The sequence below is a fragment of the Cuculus canorus genome, chromosome 1 (assembly GCF_017976375.1).
Source record: "Cuculus canorus isolate bCucCan1 chromosome 1, bCucCan1.pri, whole genome shotgun sequence".
In the NCBI taxonomy this organism is placed as follows: domain Eukaryota; kingdom Metazoa; phylum Chordata; class Aves; order Cuculiformes; family Cuculidae; genus Cuculus; species Cuculus canorus.
In genome coordinates this window covers 6,701,895-6,723,946 of record NC_071401.1, presented here as the reverse complement: position 1 = coordinate 6,723,946, position 22,052 = coordinate 6,701,895, and the positions used below count along the sequence as shown (strand labels likewise).

At 41.7% G+C, this 22,052-nt stretch overlaps 1 protein-coding gene across 2 annotated transcripts in view; it reads left to right on the top strand.

Moving 5' to 3' along the window:
* Positions 1-21,507, top strand: part of ARHGAP20 (Rho GTPase activating protein 20) — a 67,347-nt gene extending 45,840 nt beyond the window's left edge. Inside the window, exons 8-15 of one of the 2 annotated variants that reach the window (XM_054056525.1) lie at positions 4,007-4,073; positions 6,007-6,189; positions 11,347-11,525; positions 14,443-14,604; positions 15,997-16,106; positions 17,033-17,222; positions 17,704-17,815; positions 19,462-21,507. In XM_054056525.1, the coding sequence (XP_053912500.1) occupies positions 4,007-4,073; positions 6,007-6,189; positions 11,347-11,525; positions 14,443-14,604; positions 15,997-16,106; positions 17,033-17,222; positions 17,704-17,815; positions 19,462-20,516 (2,058 nt within the window). In that variant the 3' untranslated portion in view covers positions 20,517-21,507. The remainder of the gene's footprint in view (positions 1-4,006; positions 4,074-6,006; positions 6,190-11,346; positions 11,526-14,442; positions 14,605-15,996; positions 16,107-17,032; positions 17,223-17,703; positions 17,816-19,461) is intronic. The other variant, XM_054056526.1, reaches the window with a different exon arrangement.
* The last annotated feature ends 545 nt before the right edge of the window (positions 21,508-22,052 follow it).

The following is a 22,052-nucleotide window of genomic DNA, read 5'->3' as shown; positions in this document are numbered from 1 at the left end:
GTTAGGTAGTTTCAGAATGTGCAAATGTGTGTGATCAGCTGTGTCCCCAGATTACAAGTACAAGCACTGCTCTCAAGTGTCCAAATCAAGCACTCTAATTATCCATGGACCTTTAGTGTTATGTGTGATATGAATGTAACTGAGTGATTGCACAGAATCTGAATGCACACTATTTAAGCAATGTCCTGAAACTGGTCTATAAAAAGGCTTTTACAGGGCTTACAGTAATGCAGGTAGCACAGAAAGTAGATGCAGTGACTCCTAGTAGATCAAGTACTGCCTCAACTGCCTCCCTTTGCTCTAAACCAGACGAGGTAGTGTTTCGGGTGTAGTAACGAATCAGTGCCAGAGACAACAGTTCTGGCTCCCTTATTCTGTTTCTCTTACTGTTTCACAACATGGTCAAACCTACACCAATGGACATCAAAGCTCCTGGATGGCTGCTTTTTAACTGGCCTGTCAGTTTGCTGTTTGGCTAACAAGATTTTTTAAAATGTCTTAGAATCATAGAGACACTTAGTTGGATAAGATCTTTGACATTGAGTTCAACCATACCTGTCGACTACTAAACCACGTCCCTAAGCACTTCATCTACCCATCTTTTAAATACCTCCAGAGGTGGTGACTCAACCACCTCCCTGGGCAGCCTCTGCCAGTGCCTGCGAACCCTTTAGGTGAAGAAATTTTTTCTGATGTCTAATCTGAACTTCCCCTGGTGTAACTAGAGGCCATTTCCTTTCATCCTATCACCTGTCACTTGTGAGAAGAGACCAGCACCTGCCTCACTACAACCTCCTCTCAGGGAGTTGTAGAGAGTGATAAAGTCTCTCCTCAGCTTCCTTTTCTCCAGGCTAAACAACCACAGTTCCCTCAGCCACTCCCCATAACCCTTGTTCTCCAGCCCCTTCACCAGCTTCATTTCCCTTCTCTGGACATGCTCTTTCTTGTAATGAAGACCCCAAAACTGAACACAGGATTTAAGGTGTGGCCTCACAAGTGCTGTGTACAGGGGCACAATCACCTCCCTGATCCTGCTGGCCACGCTATTTCTGATACAAGCCAGCTCTTGATGCATACGGTGATCTTGTTGCGTAGGATCTAACAAGTCTTTCCATACCACAGCCCTGGGTGTGAAGAGTCAAATATAACCAAAATGCCACTCTTGTGCTTCCTGGGTTTTTCTGGAGACACTCAGACACCAAAGGCTGGAGTAACCTCAGAATTTGCCTTCTCTAGCTTTCATTATCCTAATTTGTACAGGCTTTTAATGCATCTAAGGGCCTATTCTGCTGGCTTCATATTTCCCAGGTACAACAATTTCTCTCTAGCCATCTTGTTATGGCTCAGACATCGCATTTATACCAGGGCTGGGGCTCTTGCCTGAGCTTGGGATCCAGCAGTCTATCAAATTAAAGTGGCTCTTGAGTTAGTGGAGGAACTGCAAGGAAAAAGGATAATATATGTTAAAATTAGGATTTTAATTGCAGATTGTCTTCCCCAGTCTACAACAAATATCAAGAGACCATGCAGTATTATAACTATGAATCTTTATTATGATGTGCTTAATTTTTACTCATTTTATTTATGGGTATCATTTACACTTCCCCATTCTGTGTACAGAAAAAAAAGAGGAAAATGGCACTATTTGAAATAAGCAGCAGGAGGAACTGGTTAGATTTCAGCTTTGTGTTCTTTTGTGTTTATCACAGTCAACCCTTTCCTCCTCTTGACATTTTTATTTTGAGTGGAAGAAGAATGAAAGCCATGTGAAAGATGTAAAATCTTGCCTGCAGAATTATTTGCTCATGTAATACACTACATTTTCTCACTGCATCTTTGTAGCATAAAGCCTTTTTCATTAGAGGCATATCATAAGATTAGCAATGAAATCAAACAAGCTAAATAAATTAAGCTGTAGCTTGTGTATCAATCCAACACCCACCCCCCTTGTACGATTGTTCTGACTGTGAGGTAGCTTTTCCTTATGTGCCGTCTCAAAGCTTTTTCCCAGAGAGAACCACTTGAAAGGAGTTCTATGGCTTTCCAATGGCAATTATAAAAACTACATTTTGCATGAAGTGCAATTAATGGGGCTGTTGCTTCTGCTGAGTTCACTCTGGTTTAGCACATCAGGGATTTTCCCTCTGCCTTTTCTCTGGTAAAATGACAACTAGTTTGTGCAAAATTACATTGATCATCTGTTCCAAATTATCAAGTGAGGCAGAAAGAAGGGCCTTAGGTTTCCCAGCTCTGTGAGTACACTTGCTGATTTTTCTGGGACAGTCACATTTATACTGACAAATGGCCTCATAAAGTCTATAAAGGACAACATTTGTGACTGAGAGATGAGCAGTCTGCCTCCTGAAACGGCGCTTCCTCACTCTTTCCCTTCCCCTGCTTCCCCTTCACAGCAACTAACCCTTTCGTATATATATTTAAAAGGAAAAGTAAATACCCTTTCTTGTGCTCCTCAGCTGTATTTATTTGCTCCTGGCTGCTTGCCCTGAGGCATCAGAGATGTCTCCAAAGCCTATTTATTTTCCTTCTACCCCCTGCTAGCTAGCTTAGCAGCAGTGCTAATATGGGCCAGAAAACTCTTTCAGTCAGAGAGCAAACTGGAAAGGCTTTATTTGGTGTATCAGCATTACACCGGGTGCGTGCAGCAAGTAGAAAGAGTCTCAGGAGCTTTGGGGACGCTGGATGAAGGTCCAAACAATATAGGATGACAGGTTAAAGGGTTTAAAATGAGGTGGGGTTTAATTTTAGAGTTAAATGAACAATGTCGTGAGGTATTTATTATCTTTTATAGCCAGAAAACTTTTAGTTTGTAATCATCCTGATTCAGCAGCGTCACTGAAAATGGATTTAAGGTGTAATAGATGGTTTTTCATGGATGGTATTTATCCACTTGCTATTAACTTTTGTCCTGAGAGAGGTTTATATTACATGTCATTCTTTTTATTTCTATTGTCTCACCATCGCCTCTGAAATAATGTGCTATTCTTCTTCAATTAAACTGCAACATTAACTTGTATGTTTATGCTAAAGGCAATATTTAGAATTTGCTTTCAAATCAGCGGTTTTATACAGCTTTTCACAAAGATGTTCACATTCTCCAATCCTCTAGAAATTGTCTCCTTTGATGTGAATTTATCCTCTCCACCGTAAATTTTCAGAGAGCTCAGCAATCTCAAAGCATCATCCAGTGCTCCCAAGCCCTTCCACACAGAAGGGCTGCACAAAAGGGTTGAGAGCAGCCCTGCAAGGAGATTTTGGGCAGCACTGAGTGCCAGAAGGCTCTTGGGTGCTGTCCTCACTTTGGCATCATTAGCGTGGGCTCAGATCTTGGGGAAAGGTGCTCCTGCTCTGCTGTCCAGTGCAGAGCGCGGGATGCTGTTGGCTGATGAGTCTGAGCTCCTCCTGCTTGCAGAGGACATAGAGGAGCTGGGGAGATGGTGGAAGAAGGGTCTCAAGAGTGAGGCTGGGATTGCCTCCATGACAGAGCACATCCTAGAGAATGCAATTACACTGTTACTCAGGATAAAGCTAAAGGGTCACCTTAACACAAATGAAGAACCTGCTGTCCACCACACACTCCACAGCAGGCCTCTTCATGCTGATCATCCGTAGTCTCTGGGGGTTCAAACCCATTTCTTGTCAGGGCTGATTTCTGCTCAGCACCGGCAGGGAGAAGTCCTGGCTGTGACCTCCATCTCTTTGCTTCCAGGAGCAGTGAAAGAGCTGGGACAAATCTCCCCTTTTTCCATCAGAAACAGTGGCCTCCAGCCCCTCTCGCTGCTCAGAACTGGACCCTGGTCACACAAATCATGTTGCACATGACAGACCGCTTCAGAAGCTTTGCTGGTGGCAAATTTGGGCACTGCAGAAGTAAAGGGGGTTCCTTTGATCCTGCTAGCAAGGTGCAGGTTATCCTTATATTGTGAGAAGCCTAATGAAACCCTTTTCTTAATGGCTGGCAAACTAATTCTTAATTTTGGTTTTAAAGGGCTCTGAAAAAGACTACAAGCTGTGGGTGATTTCAGGAAGAGAAGATGCTCCTTACCCTCTTATTGGTAAGTTCTTGACATGGTTTTGTTTTTCAACATTCACCCAGTTTTTAGTGCTGAAGGAAGTAAGAAATACAGAGAAGACTGAAATGCAGTTTCCTCTTTTGCTTTGTTTTTCCCATTTTTTCTCCTACTTCCCTGTCACACAAGTTTGCCTGCTTGGGGAGCTAATCAGATGCTGATCCTTTGTTTTGAAGGACGACTGTCTGCTTATATCACTTAGAGGGTGAAAAAGTTCATTTATTTATGCCCCAATTTTATTGCATGAGCCTCAGTCTTTCTCCAGAGTCAGCCTCTCCACTCACTGACCTCTTTTCCTGGAGCTGGCCCAGTTTTACCATATTTCTTCCTACTCTTCCATAGCATTGTTTACTCTTCTCTTCAGTAAAACTCAGCAGAGTTTTGAGAAGTGTCCTGTTTTTCCACAACTCAAGTCAACTGAATCAAGAGGTCCTTTCCAATCTTGTAGTTTGCTCCCCTCTGATTAGGAGCAAATTATTGTTTATTCACTTTCTAAAATGCTTTTGGAAACATTTCCTCTTGAGGAATCAGCCCTAAGCTCAGAAATGATTGGATGGAGTAATTTGATTTTGGTCCATGATTTACTGAGAACAAATCCATTCCTGTTATTATGAATCTTTTCCTGTAGAAGCCCAGAATGACTTGTGCTGTATGAGAACTCACGGATGATTAGATCAAGAAAAATGGATGGATTTTCTGTTTTCCTCCTGCAATTCTAACCCTACTAAATCTTAAACACCCTTCTTAAAGCAGCTTCAGCTAGAAATGCTTTGCTGGAAACAGACAACATTAATATTTATAAAATGTCTAACTTGTGCACCTTATAGATAGTGCAAACTCTTTTGTCCATGAAACATGCCAGGCTTTGTCTTTCCAACAGTTACGTGTAGCTTCTTCAGATAAAATCACAGCCTGATTTTTAATGCAGAAACAGAGAATTCAGAAGTGAGAAAGACCTTTCTGATTGACTGTCTCACTCTCACTGTGCATTCAGGTTACAATCTTTGAAAAAGAAGAATCTGATATTAAATTGATACTGTTCTTGATATTTATGCAAAGGCTTATCAGACAAGACCAGTTTTAATCGTAGGTAGATATCAGAAGCAGGGATTGACTGTGCTTCAGCTTCACAGTACCTGTGACCTCAAATAACATCTCTTCCACTATCAGCGTTCAAGTCTAAGTGCAAGCTAACTAAAACTTCTTAACACAGCACTGACATTTGATATATTTCAACTGCCATGTCTTTAGACGTCTAACGTCCAAAAAATAGCTCTCTGGTGGCAGTTTTGAAAGCTCCTCCAGAAGTGAATTGCCTCTGTGTAGTCCCCAACGATGCTGGTTAATGCCAAACATAGCTCATTTGCATTAGCCCTGTGATTAACGTTTCCTTCCTGTTTCAGCCTCAGACAGGAACTGTAATTGTGTCGTTTGACTCAGTGGATGGCTGTCACACCGTGGAAAGGGAGGGAAGATCACTTTCACACTGGATTTTTTGGATTTGCCTGCTCAGCAAAAATTTGACAGATGACTGTTCCCGAACTCCCCTTCCTTGCCAGAATTGTATAAGCAACCAGTACCTACACTTTCTGCATCACAAGTAAAGCAGAAAAAAGAATAAACACTGCATTCAGAAATAGGCACTTCCATTTTTTTCTCATTTTTTTTATGTGATGCAGCTGTAATAGGTCTGATTTTACTTTTATGTCTGTTTAAGTACACTGAGCACAGTAACTCCATATCTGCCACTGTATGATTTATGCCTGTGTAAATATACAGAAAAGCATCAATTCTGAGATTACTGAGAGAGAAAGTACTGCAGGCCAGCATGCAAAATCTGCTTTTCCTCCAAGGCAGATGGAGTTCTGCAAGTCTCCAGTCAATCCAAAACAGATTATTATGATTTCTCTTTGAACAGGACACGAATATCCCTTTGGAATTAAAATGAGCCACATTCGCGATGCTATGCCCCATGGATCAAAGCACTGTGCCTGCCCCAGGCAGCTTCAGGGGTCCTTCTTGACGGAACAGCTGCCCCAGGAGCTGCAGTGCCAGTTTGTGCTGAAGCCAAGCCGCCTGGCTGTGTGCCAGCAGCTGAATGGTACGTCACCCCGCTTGCCCCAGCCTCATTCACCCACAAGCCGGCTACTTCTCTGGCCCTGCTATATAAAACAAACAAGCTGGGATGGTGGGGGGCGATGGGAAGCAAAGAGGAGCTCGCAGATGTACATTCCAGCTGCACAAGGAATTTTGCAGTGTAGCTCTCCATGATGTGTCATTTTTTTAAGTTATATTTTGACAAGCTGCCTGTCAAATGTTTGTTCTCAAACCAGCAAAAGAAAGACAAGGTCTCTCCCGTGCTATTTTTCAGTCTATTAGCTGAGCTTCTCTCTGCAGCCTTTGCTGTGCTCCGTAACAAGACAGAGTAGGTTTAGAGTTTAGGAGTCTTGACTCCAGCACAGAGTTCCCATGCACCTTTGGCAGCATCCTTTATCTCAACAAGGTACTTAGGACTACGCATCTGCACCACTGGGACCCTCACCTGGCAAAGCTGAGGCGTATGCATGAGTACCCAGCTGAAGTGAGCAAATACAACTTCTTTATTTCGGTTATTCACTTTGAATGAAATGAAGTCAGTAGTATTTTCTTCTGCCTTTGGCCTTGATGCTATAAAAATATGATCACCTGCCCTTTGTCTTGTACTCTGCTGTCAGTGACACAGTGACTGCTCTCTGCTCATGAGTAAAACAAACGAGGAGATCTTTACAGGATTGGTGCATTAGACTAAAAACTCCGTAGGGCAAGAATGCATTCTACAGTGTGTTCTTATGGTGCTTAACACACTGGCATGCTCAGCTCAAGTCAAAATTCTGCCCTACTTCACTATGAATGAATATTTTAATAAAAATAAAAATAACGTAAGTACACTGTGCACTTCCCAATAGCTAAGTTCTCCCACAATATATGAAGAGCATAAATTCGTAACATTTTTAGAAATTAAATATACTGAGGCTATACCAGTGTCTATTGCAAATTATTCCGGAAATTGATTGCATTTTATATGAATTAATTTCCTTTCCACACTCCTTCGTTCCCCCTTCCTCACTAATTTGTATCATATATTACTTCATGGCATATTTTAAGAATGAGGCAATCTAGCAAAGGGGTGTAATTAGATTTACAGGCCCCACTTGGCAGCTGACGTTGACTGGCAAGAGAAAATAGAAATGCAAATCAGTCCTGTAAAGTTCTAATGCAGATGTGTTGTCAGCAGTGCTGTGTGAGGTGCAGGAAGGGAGGTGAGGCTGGCTTCAGCCCCAACAAAAGCCTGGGGCAGCCCAGAACTCATGCACAGGGACTGGGCTAAGTGGGCGAAAGAGGCTTTTAGTCCATTCATCTTTGCTACTTTGATCAGACAAATGCTTTTAAAGTGATGTATAGGTCTGGCTGCAAACCATATTGTCTTGCATACAGCTCAGTTTGTTGTATTCTTCTTATCAACTCCTCACCTATTTCACTTTTGGAAAATGGCAAAGGTACCTGTGTGCACACCAAGGCTTTGATCTGGCTTTGTGCTCATCTTCAGATCAGCAAGCCAAAATCTGTGTTGTTTTTACGTAACCACTAGGCACACCACCACATACAGGGCAGATTTACAGGGAGTGGAGTCTGTAACCCCACATTTCACTGCCCCACATGCTGTGCTAATCTCCCTCCCATCACTTTCCCTCCCTCCCAAGGGAGAGACAGAAAGCCATCCCAAGCTGAGACAAGGGAGGACTTCTCATGAAGTGATGGGTATTCTAGTGGCTCATTGCATTGCAACAGGAATTACCTGAACACTGAGATTATTCTATGTATTCTTCCTTAAAATGAGATAAAATCAGAAAGTTGGAAACAGAGTTTGAGCAAAGTCTCCAGTAAAGCTCTAAGCTGGTGTTTGTAGTGATCTCATTGTAACCCTAGTGAAGATGTGGCATGTGCACTTGGCAAGCTCAGAAACAAATATTTTTAACCAAATGTTACCCTGGCAAAGATCAAATATCTGTGTGGCCAGATTGCTCCTGTGCCAGCCAGCCAGCTTATCCTCTTTCTTGTCCTACCTCTTTGCCATGATGGCCTTCCAGTACCTGAAAGGGGCCTACAAGAAAGCTGGGGACAGACTTTTTACAAGGGCATGTAGTGATAGGACAAGGGTGAATGGCTTTAAATTGGAGGGGGGAGATTTAGATTAGACATTAAGAAGAAATTCTTCATGCTGAGGGTGGTGAGGCACTGGCACTGGTTGCCCAGAGAAGTCGTGGCTGCCCCTTCTCTGGAGGTGTTCAAGGACAGGTTGAATGGGGCCTTAGGGAGCCTGATCTAGTGGGAGGTGTCCCTGCCAGTGGCAGGGGATTGGAACTGGATGGGCTTTATTGTCCCTTCCAAGTAAAGCACTGTATGATTCTATGATTCTATTCTATAACCTGCTCGGCAGCATGCCTGCTCGTATGACACTGATACCACTCAGCCAGACACACTGTCCCTCCTGGAACCAGCGAGGGGTAGCTGCCCGGTTGTACCAACATGCCCTGTGGTTAGGCAGTGTTGTAGTGTTGTAGGTGTTGACAGGCAGACATGACTGACAACTGGTTACCAGGTCAAATAAGTAGCAGTGCGGACACCAGTTGTGATGGTGTAGTTGCATCAGCTGTCCTGGCAGGATGGTTAAAAAAAGTATAGAAGAATTTACCGCATGGAAGAACTGCAGTGTCTCTATTGCCTCTCCTGCAGTCTTTCAGCACGTAACAGGAATGGCCACCTACCAGTTAAACATAGCCATTATGTAATGTTCGTGATCACGTGTCTAAAAGTAGTGTAAATACTGATTTGCTTAAAGTTTAATTTGAAAGAACTGATTGCTGTCAGTGGCTACTCTGTAACCCGAATTATTATTTGTCTGTTAAAAGAGAAAGAAAAATTTCAGCCAGTTGGTCTCAATACAGAAAGGAGGTCTTTGAAAGCTGTTTGACAGTTAGGGGTTTGATCAGAAAGGGTGCTGTGTTCTTAAATAGATCTGAGGTTTTATTTAGAAAGTTCTGATTATTTTGCAAGAGGAGGAAATGCCACTTGCATAGCTGGGACACTACCTATGAATAGAAATTCCCTGCATGTAAAATATGAGCGGAATAGACGGCTGCTATGAGCTCTGAGTGCAATCTGCAACCAAAAAAGTATTGCTTTTTTTTCCAATTCTGGTCTAGAATAAACCGGTAGAGCAAGCCCTGATGTTTTTGTGTGGAAGAGCAATAATTGGCATTGGCTTTGGCTGAGAGGAGGCTGGGCTTCTCCTAATGTTGTAAGTTTGTGCGGGTTCAAGAAAGGAAAGCATGCACCCTGCCCTTCTCGTCTGCTCTTTACCTTAAGACTTCACACCGCCCTTAGAGAAGAGAATATGAAAAGAGTGAGTTTTTCTGTTGTTCAGCGGTTGTTAGTTTTGTAAGTGACGTGGCATTTTGTTGCTGTACATCAGTTGCTGTTTTCTGCCTTGATATAATAAAGAACACTGATTATGATTTCCTTCCTATTCCAAGAGAGACCTGCATTTCATGACAATCACCCTTTGCTCACACCATCAGTTTGGGCAGTGACTTTTAAGAGTGGTGCAAACAGTGAGACTAAGAAAACTTCCTAATCTTAAGACCCTTTTTCCCCACTTCTGCTATTCCTTGTTTTCCACAATAGCGTCTCTTAATTTTTACTTCCACTGAGATCTGCAGGACTGCCAGAAATAAACACCAATATGTATTTGCCATTGTGTGAGTAGAACTCCAAGTGAAGCAAATTGTGTTCACGTGCTAATATCCAGCTCATCTGAAAGAAAAATTGCTGCTTTGAAAGTTACAGGCTAGTTTTGTTCTCCCAAAACATGATGTGTCAAGTAAAGCCTTAGACACTGCCAAGCTTATATTTCATGGATCTTTGGACTCCTTAAAATATATAGCCTCCTTATTATTTTTTCATTAAAAGAATTTTTCATCAGGCTTTCACAGTCATATATTCACATTTGGAGTTAAACTGTAACTTCTCAGCCTGTAAACCTCTAATGAAAAGACTTCCACCCATTCCCAAAGGGAGCATGATCTAGAATAGAATGATGTATAATGAAAATCACTATTTGGGCAAGTGTAGTGAAGTATAGGAGAGAAAAATGTGATAGTATACCACAGTCCTTACTATTGCAAGTCTTGCTTCTAACCTCTGCCCTCCTTCACAGCAGAAAGCAAAATGTTTGACCAGGTGGAAGGACCAGCTAATAGAAAGGTACATAGAGTAGGCAAGCTACTAAATCAAAACTGACTGGCTTGAAAGCATCTAGAAAAGGAAAAATATATCAGAATAAGTTTGTTCTAGATAGAACTTTCATCATAAACAGTCTCAACTAGTAGCTCGTGCTGTTAAGAAGCATTTGCACTGGCTGATGTTGAGAAAGGTCATACGAAAAAGCCCTTTTTCTGTCCTAATACCAGTATTTCCTTCTCTATGCACTGCACATAAGAGCTTCAGTTAGTGTTACTCTTTAAATATCTCATGAAATACATTAAAAGAAATGAAGACAAAGTTTGTACTCCGTCAGTACATTAGCAGCATGCTGAAATGCCATCTGGAAGGTGTTGATTAAAGGGCAGGCACCGTCAGTGGGCCACAGTCAGCAAATGCTTGGAGCGAGGGCACTAATGATAAAAAGAGAGCAAAGGTGGCAGCTTTTCCTGGTCTGAAAACATCACCCCATTAGTTGTTTCTCTGGTGTTACTTGTGGAGAGCACAGCTGCTCTCCTGCATTGCCAGGGAAACTGGGATGCCTCTGGACAGCCAGCCAAGGTGAGGGCACTGCTGTTTATATATTTTTTTTTTCCAAAGAAGGCCTGTGATTTTGCACCTGTGGGTGGGAAATGAGTAATTTAGCATAGTCCAGCTCTGTGTGAAGTCAGTGGGCTGAGGTTTGCCATCCTGTGTGTAGCAGTAAACGCTGACACTGTGGTCCAGCAGTGCAGTTCCAATCCTGGTGATCCTCTTAATAGCGTGCTTAAGGCAGCACATTCTCCACACACACACAAACCCAGGTATGCTGATGGTAAATTAGGCTGAGGTGGATGCCAAGGAGTTGGTTGAGTTCATGACATTTTTTCCTTTGAAACCATAGCAACCACCACAAAACAAATACTGGAATTAGAAACGAAATGCATTTCTTCTAATAAACACCTTTCTCTTTTCCCAGACTTAGGCCAAAAATCATGTAAAAGGAAAAGATCTATCATAAACTGGGCTTTTTGGCGTGGCCCAGGCACTCATTTGGACAATGCACCCCTCTCCTCAACATCTGCTGCTCCGGGGAAGCTCTTTGGCCTCTTGCTAACAGCCATCTGTGAGGATGACAACCTGCCCAAACCCCTCTTGGTGAGTCCTAGGCTCAGGGCTGGCTCTTACAGTGGTGGCATTTCTTTCTGTAGTGAATGAGAACATGGGGATACTATGTAAGTGAGATACTGAAATTACACAAGCAGAAAATCCAGAAGGAAACCTCATTTGTGGTTCTCAGCAAGAACTTTGGTTTTTAACACCTGCTATGGTCAGGCCTGGTTAATGCCAAACAGCTGGAGAAATGTATGTGATCATTCTCCTGCTCTGGGCTGCTTCTTCTTTATAGTGTAACCACACTACAAGCCTGGTTCCCTAATCCTCACTTAGGCAGTGCAAATGACTGCCACATTCACATACACTTTTAAAACCACTCCCATCTCTGTAAAATCCCAGCTCAACAAATGTGACCTCTGCTGTCCCATATAGCTAACCCACGCTTGCGGGCAAATGCTACCTGCCCTTAAGAAAAGTTTCAGAGCCTTTCTCGGAGGTATCCCAAAATGGGCAAGCACTCTGGGGCTTTGTTTTTGATCTGATAGCACCACTGCAAAAATGGGTGGGAAAGTGGAGGCTGCAGGACCACCTCAGCATCTTTTCATCCTGTCTCGAGAGAGTGTTAGTGCTGTGGGTGCTCTCAAAACCAGTTGAGGAACATGAGAAAGGTTGTCCTAGAGCCCACTCCTAGGCATAATTAAGGCAGCTATGTGGCATTTTGGGGCAGGACTGAGGACTGCCCTGTTGTCGATGTAGCCACTGAAACATTTACAGAGTGGGAGTGAACCCTGGAGAGTTGGGCCCTTCATCCTAACAGCCTGACTTTCAGCTGGAACAACTTGCCAGAACCTCACTGACATCAGTGGGGTTGCAACAGTATGCAGGAAGAGATGCTTTTTCTCCCAAGCTGGATGTGCTGCTTTACCACTGCCCGAGTAGTGAATCATAGCAGGACTTTTTAGGTCTTCTAGTACCATGGATTTTTAATTTTCATTTGGGAAAGAAGTGTGCATTTTTATCATTTAAATAAGCCCTCCAGAGATGATCTGTAAGAACCTGGTCCCTCCTTCTCTCTGAATGCTGCATTTCAGAAATTTTTCCAAAATATTAGTAAATTTTTATCCGAAAGAAACTCAAAACTAGTAAGCACAGAATCACAGCTTGGTTGACTTTGTCCTTTGAATCTTAAACATTGTGTTTAAGCCACAGAACATATCTTACTTTTGATTTCACACAGCATCTCTGGAGAATGAAATACTACATCCAAGGGACTGTGTGAGATCTGCCTGCAAGAAAAGGAAAGTACCAGGCATGAATGCTCCAGGCATATTTGATATCTCTGCTTCAGAGCGTCAAACTTGCTTTCACAGCTGAAGGGGTCTCTTTTACCCATTGCCACACTGAATTGTATAACACCATTAGCTTCACTTATGTAATTTGGTCTGGATTTGCTACTTTAAGAGGGGATTCCCAGTTTTATCTTGTGGGTATTTTGTTCAAAATACATTTTCAAAGCATTTGTTCATGCACTAAGATCCTGTGCTTTGGGACTCAGCTTGTTTTGACAGCAGAGCTCTAAATCCCTGCAAAGAAAGTGGAAATGCTGACACGAGTCCTTCTGCCATGAAGGTGCTCCTCCAAAGTGTCTGCGCTTACCTGAATGCTTATCTTTCTACTTCTGCAAGAGTGAGAAAGAGATGTTAGAGAAGAAAAGTAAAAAGAATAGTTTCCATTACACTTATTTGTGTTGCTGTGTGTCAGGAAGACCTTTGTTTTGGCCCAGATTAGGAAAGTTACCAAACCCCACTGCTTAGTTATTACTGTTATAGTAACTTGGTTTAATGATGACAGACTCTCCCCCAGTGTCCCTTTTCTTGCCATCTCTTTTCAGAACTTGGTCCTCAGACCACTGTATGCATGCATGTAATCCCAGAGATTGTTTGCATGTGTTTGCCTCTTGGAAGAAACAAACATGACAAATTCCACATCACTTGGAGCAGGTCTGGGGAAAGGTGACCAACATGTCTGAAAGATGACCCACAGGAGACTACAAAGAATTAAGCAGCTGGAAAATGTCATGTACACATTTACCTCAGGAGAGGTCTCTAATTTCAGGATTTCCTTTTCTGCTCATTTTCTTCTCTTATTTAGCAGAAGAAATCAGGCCCTCCTGCTATTTTAAAAGCTAGGAAAGAATCTGCTTGCTTTCCCTTTCCTTTATTTTTTTCCTTTATTTCATGTAGTGAGCTGCCTACCCATTTACTCCTTTGCAGCCTTATTGACTTCAGAGGGGTTATGAAGTCAAGCTTTGGCCCCTTCTGGATGAGCTCCCAGGCAGGAGCACCTTGCCCCAGAGGTGGTCCTGCTAACAGCCTGGCTTGCAGAGTGTTATACTACTCAGAAGAAGCAAAAGAAGAAAAAATCTCACTCTGATTTGCTGTAGGAATGCAGATGGTTATTAATAAAGCACTTGCCAGCTTAGATAAAAACTCTTTTTTTTCAGATATCGGGCATGGAACGGAAGTCTTCATCTCCGTTGAATGATATTATTGAACACTCTGATTAGTAGTGAGGGTTTCATATCTTCCTGAAAAGTGGCTGAGGCCACTGTCAGATGCAGAGCTTTGGGTTGGGCAGAACACTCTCACTTTTTCCATACCACAGTGTTTATATATTTAAATGACTTAGCCCAAACTTGAGCAGATCGAAAGGTCATTAGAGAGGATAGCAGCAGTGGTAGCACAGCATTTCTGAGGGGATGCTTTCCAAAATCAGTGCTCCAGACCACAGCTTTGCTGGCATAGCTTGGACAGTGAGCCTTGACTTGGGTTTGATTTGTGAGCTTTTGCAGGACTCGGAGGTTTTCACCTGTTGCAAAAATGGCAAAATTACATTTTAATGGCACTAGACAATGAAACGTATTTCTGAGGAAGCCTCTCTGCCTTTTAATTTTGCTTAGGACATGCTTTCCCTCCTTTACCAAGAGGGCCCTTCTACTGAGGGTATTTTCAGACGCTCTGGAAGTGCAAAAACCTGCAAAGAGCTCAAGGAGAAGCTTGATTCAGGTGCTGAAGTGGACCTAGCCTGTGAATCCATTTTTGTGACAGCTTCTTTGTTTAAGGTATGTGAAGAAGGTTCCTTTCCTGCTTTTTGAGTGGAAGCAAAGCAGATCCCAGACACAAACAAGAAGGACTTTTTCCCACGAACAGGTGCAGAAGGGAATTGGTGGTCTGAATTAAGAGGGATGGGCTGTTCCATTAAAATAATGAATATCTTCAAAGGAGCTACCCCTGGATTAAGATGGGGACAAAGACTAGCCAGCTTGTTTTAATGCTAGCTTTCCTGAGGTCTCAGTTACAGTCTAAGACTTTATTTATCTCTGCTTAAAGTCAACAAAACACCAGAAAGGCAGGTTTGCGGACTTATTTCCTTTCTCATTAGTAATAACTTACACTACAGATCCTTGTGATTATATAGTGTTACCCAAAATATTTGGATTAATTTTCCCATGGATTAACTTTTCTTACAGACTCGTGTGTTAAAAACTACGTTGCTTGTGCAAAAAGCATCCCAGGCCTTCAATAAAATTGCAGCTACAAGGAAGATCAGCAAATTTGTTTTCACGTTTTAATACAGTGCATCAGTGCATGGGTAGTTTTTGCTTAAAAGAAATAATAATCTCCATTTTCAATTAAGCACTGCTTCAGTAGAATATTTTTATTGCAGAAAGCCATTCCTGTTGCTACTATGTGAGAGGTTTGCATAGATGAGACACAATTATTTTCCTACTGGTCAGTTTAGGACGTGCATTTAGGGCAGGACAGCTGCACCACGGAAAGTTCTGGTGTGCAATACTCATGGTAACAGATTCACTGAGGGATAATTGCTTAGCAGGTATCACAGTGAAGAGCATGTAGGCAGTTAGTATCTAAGAACAAACATGTTGTTTATGTGCAACATAGCTTCTCTTACACTGGCTTGTTTGTGAAGCTGGGATTCTCCTTCCCAAATTGCAACAGTTTGCCTGCCAGGAAACAGGAATAGTGAGACTTATCCATGGCTCATATAAATCCTCTGTTACCAAAAGGGATTGATTAGGAAAAGGAAAGTAGGAGCGCTTTGGAGCGCCTATGGTCTGGTGGTTTTGGAGCTTATCATCTGAGAAGAAACAGCGACTGCAGATAAAGTCAAGATAGGCATTGTCAAAATAACTGTATTATATAAATAACAGAATTTTTTTAGTTCGTCAATAGCAGATGAAGCATCCAAATACCTCTATTTCACAGGAAAGGATGAGGACTGGGCAGAAAAAAATATTCACTTAAAGTATAATCCAAATTACTTCTTTATCTCAAATGATTTTCTGCTGGTTTTGGTTGCTGTGTGGAACAAGATTCTTGTCAACTAGTGTTGTCCCCCTGTTACATCCTCTTGTATCTACATAGTTTATTCCTGTTCCCTTCTGCGCTCCAGAACAGCTTCAAGTGTTTTCTTTGTCTTTTCTCTTGATAAGGATTTTCTTCGAAACATCCCAGGCAGCATTTTGTCATCCCAGCTCTGTGATAAGTGGGTCTCTGTGATGGATCAAGGAAATAATGAAGAGAAGATAAAAAGTATCCAAAGGTAGCGTTACTTATATTGTCTGTATTCTTTTCCTGTGATTTTGTATCCCAGAATGCAGCATCCCAAACATCCAACTTACAATTTTCAATTAATTTTTTAAAATAGATGATGAAAATACATCCAACTTACATATATATATAAGTGATTGCCTGTATGGGATAGTTTCCTGACTCTCTCTTGTCATGCTTTTCTGCCTTTTATGGATGCCAGTAAATAAATGAAATATCCTCTCATGAAATATCATTTATAACATTTATAAATATGCTGTTAAAGCTTTGGGTTTCTGCCTGACACCAAGCCCAAAATCATTACAGGGAACTCTGGGGTCCGGGGTGAAAGGATAGCTGAAATCCATTGCTCGTATTTTCCCCTTCATTCACCTCAAATTTTAGTGATCAGTTTGAAGCCAGGATGGAATTATGAATGAAATGCCAGAGGGTAGTGACAAGAAGCCTTGCAGATGACATAAAACTAAAAGTGGGCAGAGTTTATGTCATGGGAAACAGAGCTTTGTACACTAGCTGACCTCAGGCGTGTATATATATATATATACACATATTTATATGTATACACATGGCAGCTGGATGGCATGGAGAGATGATTGAACTGTTTTGTTAAGTGGATAATGAATTATCAGGCAGCTTAGGTGAAAAACAATTTCATGTCATACATTGTACTTGGTTCATTGGTTTGACAGAGTAATTCTGCTAGGATGTTTCCTGTCCTCCCAGGAAACTATTTGGAGATGTGTCACAGTGAGGGAAAGAAACTGAGCAAGAACACTTCTTTGACACACTCCCTGGTTTAATTGGTGGACTATGTTTCTCTCTTTGCTTATTTTCATTATCTTGACTTGTGTGTATCTCAGGAAAATGGTGTTGTCCAGTCAATAATTTGATGAATTACATTTTTGTGTGTGTTTTCAGGTTAATAGAGCAACTCCCCAGAGCCAATGTTGTTTTATTACGTTACATCTTTGGAGTTCTGCATGGTATAGAAATGCGATCCGAAGAGAACCAGATGAACGCATTTAATTTGGCTATCTGCATTGCACCTAGCCTGCTCTGGCCTCCTACTTCTTCTAGTCCTGATATAGAAAGTGAATTTACAAAAAAGGTAAGAGGCACTGCAGTGTGGTAAAAAACTAAACCAATCGTCATCCTGTTCGACCAGGCTGTTGGTTAGAAATGTGAGAACAGGCAGTACCTCTTCAGATCAGGACTTGTCCTCTTATCAAGGCTCCAGAAATGTTCATTGATCCATTCACATAATCTGCCTGGAAGAAAGGGAGGGAGATAAAGCAATACGCAGTGTGTTAACAAAGTGTTTTTCATCAGAAAGATTTCTGGTTGTGGTGGCCTTGGAATGAGACAAAGTAGAAATGGAAAACATGTATATAAGAATGTACACTGGGACATTTTAGCTGGATCTGACTGTTTTCCTCAGGCCCAGGTGATTGGGAGAGGAGTTTCTGGCTCTTGGGAGGCACGTCATGGATGGGCAGTTTGTATCTGTTCCTCATCTGTATGCTGAGCTTGCCCTGCGTGGAGTAATAGAAGATCTGACAAGACATCACTCTCCCATTGCTTTGTTGCAGATTTCTAGTCTGGTACAGTTCCTCACTGAGAATTGCTGCAGGATTTTTGGAGATGAAATCACTTCTCTCTTTGGAGAAATACTGATGACATGCAAGAGAGAGAATGGCTCAGGTAATACAGATAATATTTTCAACCTGTTAGACGGCTAATCTTAGCCAGGCAAAAGATCAGGTATATTCCATGGAAGAATGCTATTTCCTCTTCATATTGTGTTCCCAGATACTGCTGTTCTCTTTCCTTTGTCCAACATATCGGTGATAATCACTTACCCAACTTATCATAGACCTGGGCCATATCACAGAATGCTCTCCCAAAGAATCCCTTGCTCCTATTCCAGTGATCTGAGATACTATTTTAAAAAGGGGGGAGGAGGGGAAACAAAGAAAAAGAAGTAAAATAAATCTAGAGAAGGTTTCATCTCAAATCTAGAATTTTTGCCCCAGCCTATGCTTTCCCAGAATATGAGGAAGTCATTGATCAACAGTGGTTATAGTACAGCTGTCACACCACTTTATTAGGGTTGAAAGCATCTTTTCTTCATTATCAAAAGAGAATTGCAATGGCCGCTGCCGATTCTGCTCCTGGCACGGAAAAATTGTGGAACTGGGGACTGAAAATGTCTTACAAACTAGTTGGCAGAGCATTCCAGAATATCATTGATGCTTTTTTTTCTCTCCAGCCCTGTGGTACTGTTGATTTTGACTGGAGTTTTGGGTCTCTCCTTAAAAAATTTCTAAAGTGGTGTTTCTATAAAATAAATTCTGCCACAGCTGGCCTATACTGAAAGCAGTAATGGCACTTGCTCAGGCCTACCAAACTGACTCAGTGTGGCCCTCCCAAACTCCTCATGCTCTGCATCCAGTGAATTTTGTTGAAATTCAGGGAAATTTGGTCTGCTCCTTCCCCATGATTGGAAGCACGTGGGGTTTGCTGTGCTGAGATGTGTTGGGACTGAGAACTCAGATCCACGGTAGGTCACGGCAGCTGAACAAGTTTTCAGGCACGCACTGAGACATGGTGACTGCCCATAGGTGAACTCTGTCTGCTGCAAATGTGAGATAAGTCAGATTAATGTAGCCCAGAGAAAAAGAGATTTAGTGTAATTCCAATTATCGCATATATGGAACAGGGTGCAGATGTGCATTGCTCAGTGGAAATGATGTGACTGTTTAAACTGAGACTAGAACTTTCTTGGTAGTGTTCCTCTTAAAAAATATTGTATTTACTGGCAGACCATAAAAGTATGAAGCTTTTTTTCTTCCTTAGACTAAAAGATGGAAAGAAAGGCTAAATGTTGCTTTCGATATTCAATAGCAAAAAGAAAAATCCAATAAGTTACTGATTCAATACACTATGTGTAAATTGGTTTTTTACAGCTGGATTATCTACTACTGAAGTTCCTCACCTATAAAAATAATACAGCACGCCCTAACCCTTTAACTGAGCAGTCCCCAGATTCACAGGTTTTCTTTTTTTTAGGAAACTGTCTGACTAATATTCTCACATAAAGCTTTGCAAGAACATTGTAATAATAATAAAAATTTTCTGAATACTGAACTGCAACTTCACATTCATTTCAGTTTTTTCATTTCAAAATTACACAGTATTTTTTCCTGAAATTATTGGTGTTTATGCTTGAGGAATGTTTAAAGGGCTAATGCTCCTGAAAGTAAAGGACACTTGCCAAAAAAATACGCAGCTGCTTGTCAGCAGGGTGATTCAGTCACTGATGTGTTAATACTTGATTTGTCTTGCAGATGCTGCCTCCCTCCATCTGAATGACTCTTCCTACGACAGCCTGGAAAACGAGGCAAACGATGAAGCTGACTCTTCTTCCAGCGACTGGATCAAGAACCGAGATCAGGACAACAGGAGCAGGGAGTCTGTCTTCACTCTGAGCGATGGTGATTCAGAGCAGACAGAGGTGGATGAAATCCAAAGTAAACCCAAATCAAAACAGTTGACAATTTCTGTTGATGTACACCGAAAGTTTTCATCCCAAGAGAACTCGGAGAATCTCTGCTCCAATGCACTGGGCTTCTCTTCAGCAGCTACCTCAGGTGCTCTCAAAACCTTGAGGAGACACAGGCGCTCCTCAGAGCCTGCAATTGGCCTCCTTGCCCCCAGCTTCACCCGCATTGGCGGTGGTCATGAGAAGGCAGCACGCAAAGCTAGCTGTGATGTTGTCTTGTCTCATGAAGATGAAGACTATCTCTGTCAGCTTCGGTCACTGCAGGTGGAGGGGCAAAAGCTTATCAATCAGAGTTTGATTATAGGGATTAATGTTGGTAAAAGTGACAACACAAAACAAAACATTGAAAAGAAAGACTCGTCCCATTGCCTCATGCCTCCAGCGCTAGAGGGATTAAATATTTGCTCAGGATTTAGCTCTTCTAGCCTGTCTTCTCCTGGGACGTCTCCATCTATGTCATCGATGAGCTCTCTGGACAGTGCTTTCTCTCAGTTTTCAGACCAATCTGTGTTTACTCCAACTGAAACTTCCTCCCCTTTTGATACCACTTTTCAGTCGCTAAAGGAACATGAAGATACTGCCACTGGAGCGGCTGATGACTGTTTGGTTACACCCACCAGGGTGCCACCATCTCCACAACCTACCGATGCTTTGGCTGAGGGGGACTTGATGGAGCCCAACAGCAGGCCTGCACCCCTGAAGCCCACTGACGCAGTCGACAGCTATTTGATTAAGCCTAATATTCAGCCATTACCTCTGAAAGTCACAGCAAGAGAAAGATTTCACGATCCAAGATCAAAGAGGAGGTCTAGAAGAGCATTACAGCTATCCAAAGTTTGAAGAGACTGACCAAAGCTATTTTTGCAGAAGAATCTTAACGCTTAAAATAAACACCATCAAGAAAATGCCTTTGGTGTTAATGTGTGTTCATTTTAAGTTTACTATCCAGATTGTTCAAAGTTACTTGAGCAGTCCCCAGATCCACAGGTTTTCTTTTTATAGGAAACTATCTGAGTAATATTCTCACATAAATCTTTGCAAGAACATTGTAATAATAATAAAAATTGCTAAAAAGCAAGCAAACAGAAATCTCTTGAAAATCTGGAAGGGTTCCGGGAGGTAACTAAGAGAAACGCCCTGTTCTCCAAGCCTGCCAGGGCAGCAGGGTGCCTGCTGGGCCTCTCCACTTCAACCACTCATGTGTTGAGCCTTGCGGATGTGAGTCCCAGTCCTTTGTGGTTTTGATGTAGCGTGCAAAGTCAATATAGATTCCATAACTGTGGTATTATACTACTGTTCTGAAACTGATAGGTATTACCTTCATTGTACTCCAAGAAATAAGTGTATTGTTTTCTGTATGTTGATAAGGTGTGTTCGATAGGTGTAGTTCTTTCTGTCACACTGCAAAAGAAAGAAAAAAATAAGCTCAAAAATATGTAAAGAGAAACGCCGAAGCTTGTAACTAACACCTCACAACTCTGTGTGTTTCATTTATTGTGCTTTGTTGGCTGTTCTGTTCGTGTTTAAGTTGTGAATAGTTTCTTAACATTGCTGTAAATGGCATTATGTATTATTGCAAGCAGAACACATGTAATTTTATTATGCAGCATCTAAAACATCATATAATATATTAAAAGTAATGCATTATCTAAATGCTTTGAGTTTGTATAATATATCCTGATAAATTTTGCTATTATATATGTTCTGAAAAAAATGTGTATTTTTGTACTTGCAAAAAACTGCTGCTAATTTTACGAGTTCTGTTTTGTTGTTCCAGCACTGGTATTGATGTGTATGCATTCAATGCTATATATTAAATATTATTTGTTATGTCATAAATTCAACTTATATTCTGTGTAATTTTTTTTTTTTAGGTGTCAGTTCTACAAGCTATTGCTGAAGCAAAAGTCCCAGTGGTGCCACTGCATATCTTGCATGAGGATGGACTGCAGCATTTTTCCTCCTCTGTGGGTGGCATCGTTCATACTGTATGTCATCATCCTGTTAACTTTTGTAAATTTTAGGAATATTCAAACAAGAATTCCTACCCTTTTGCTCTTCAGATAGAGAGGTGAGGGTGTTTTCAGCTAATGAGATGCAGTCAACAATACGGAGGAGCAGAGAGATCTTTTCAGGTAATAGATTGTCATGGTTTAGCCCCAGACCAGAACTGGTTGGCAGCTAAACACGAGCGTTTGTTGTCCCAGTACCTCCCACCCATCCCCAGCAGGGAAATGGGAAAGGGAAATAAGAGAAAGAGGGGTGCAAATTGGAAACAAAAGATAAGACAATTTTAATGAAACAATAATAATAAGGAAAGCACTATTAGTAAGAAAATATATACAAATATACCACATCGATCCCCCAACCCCCGAT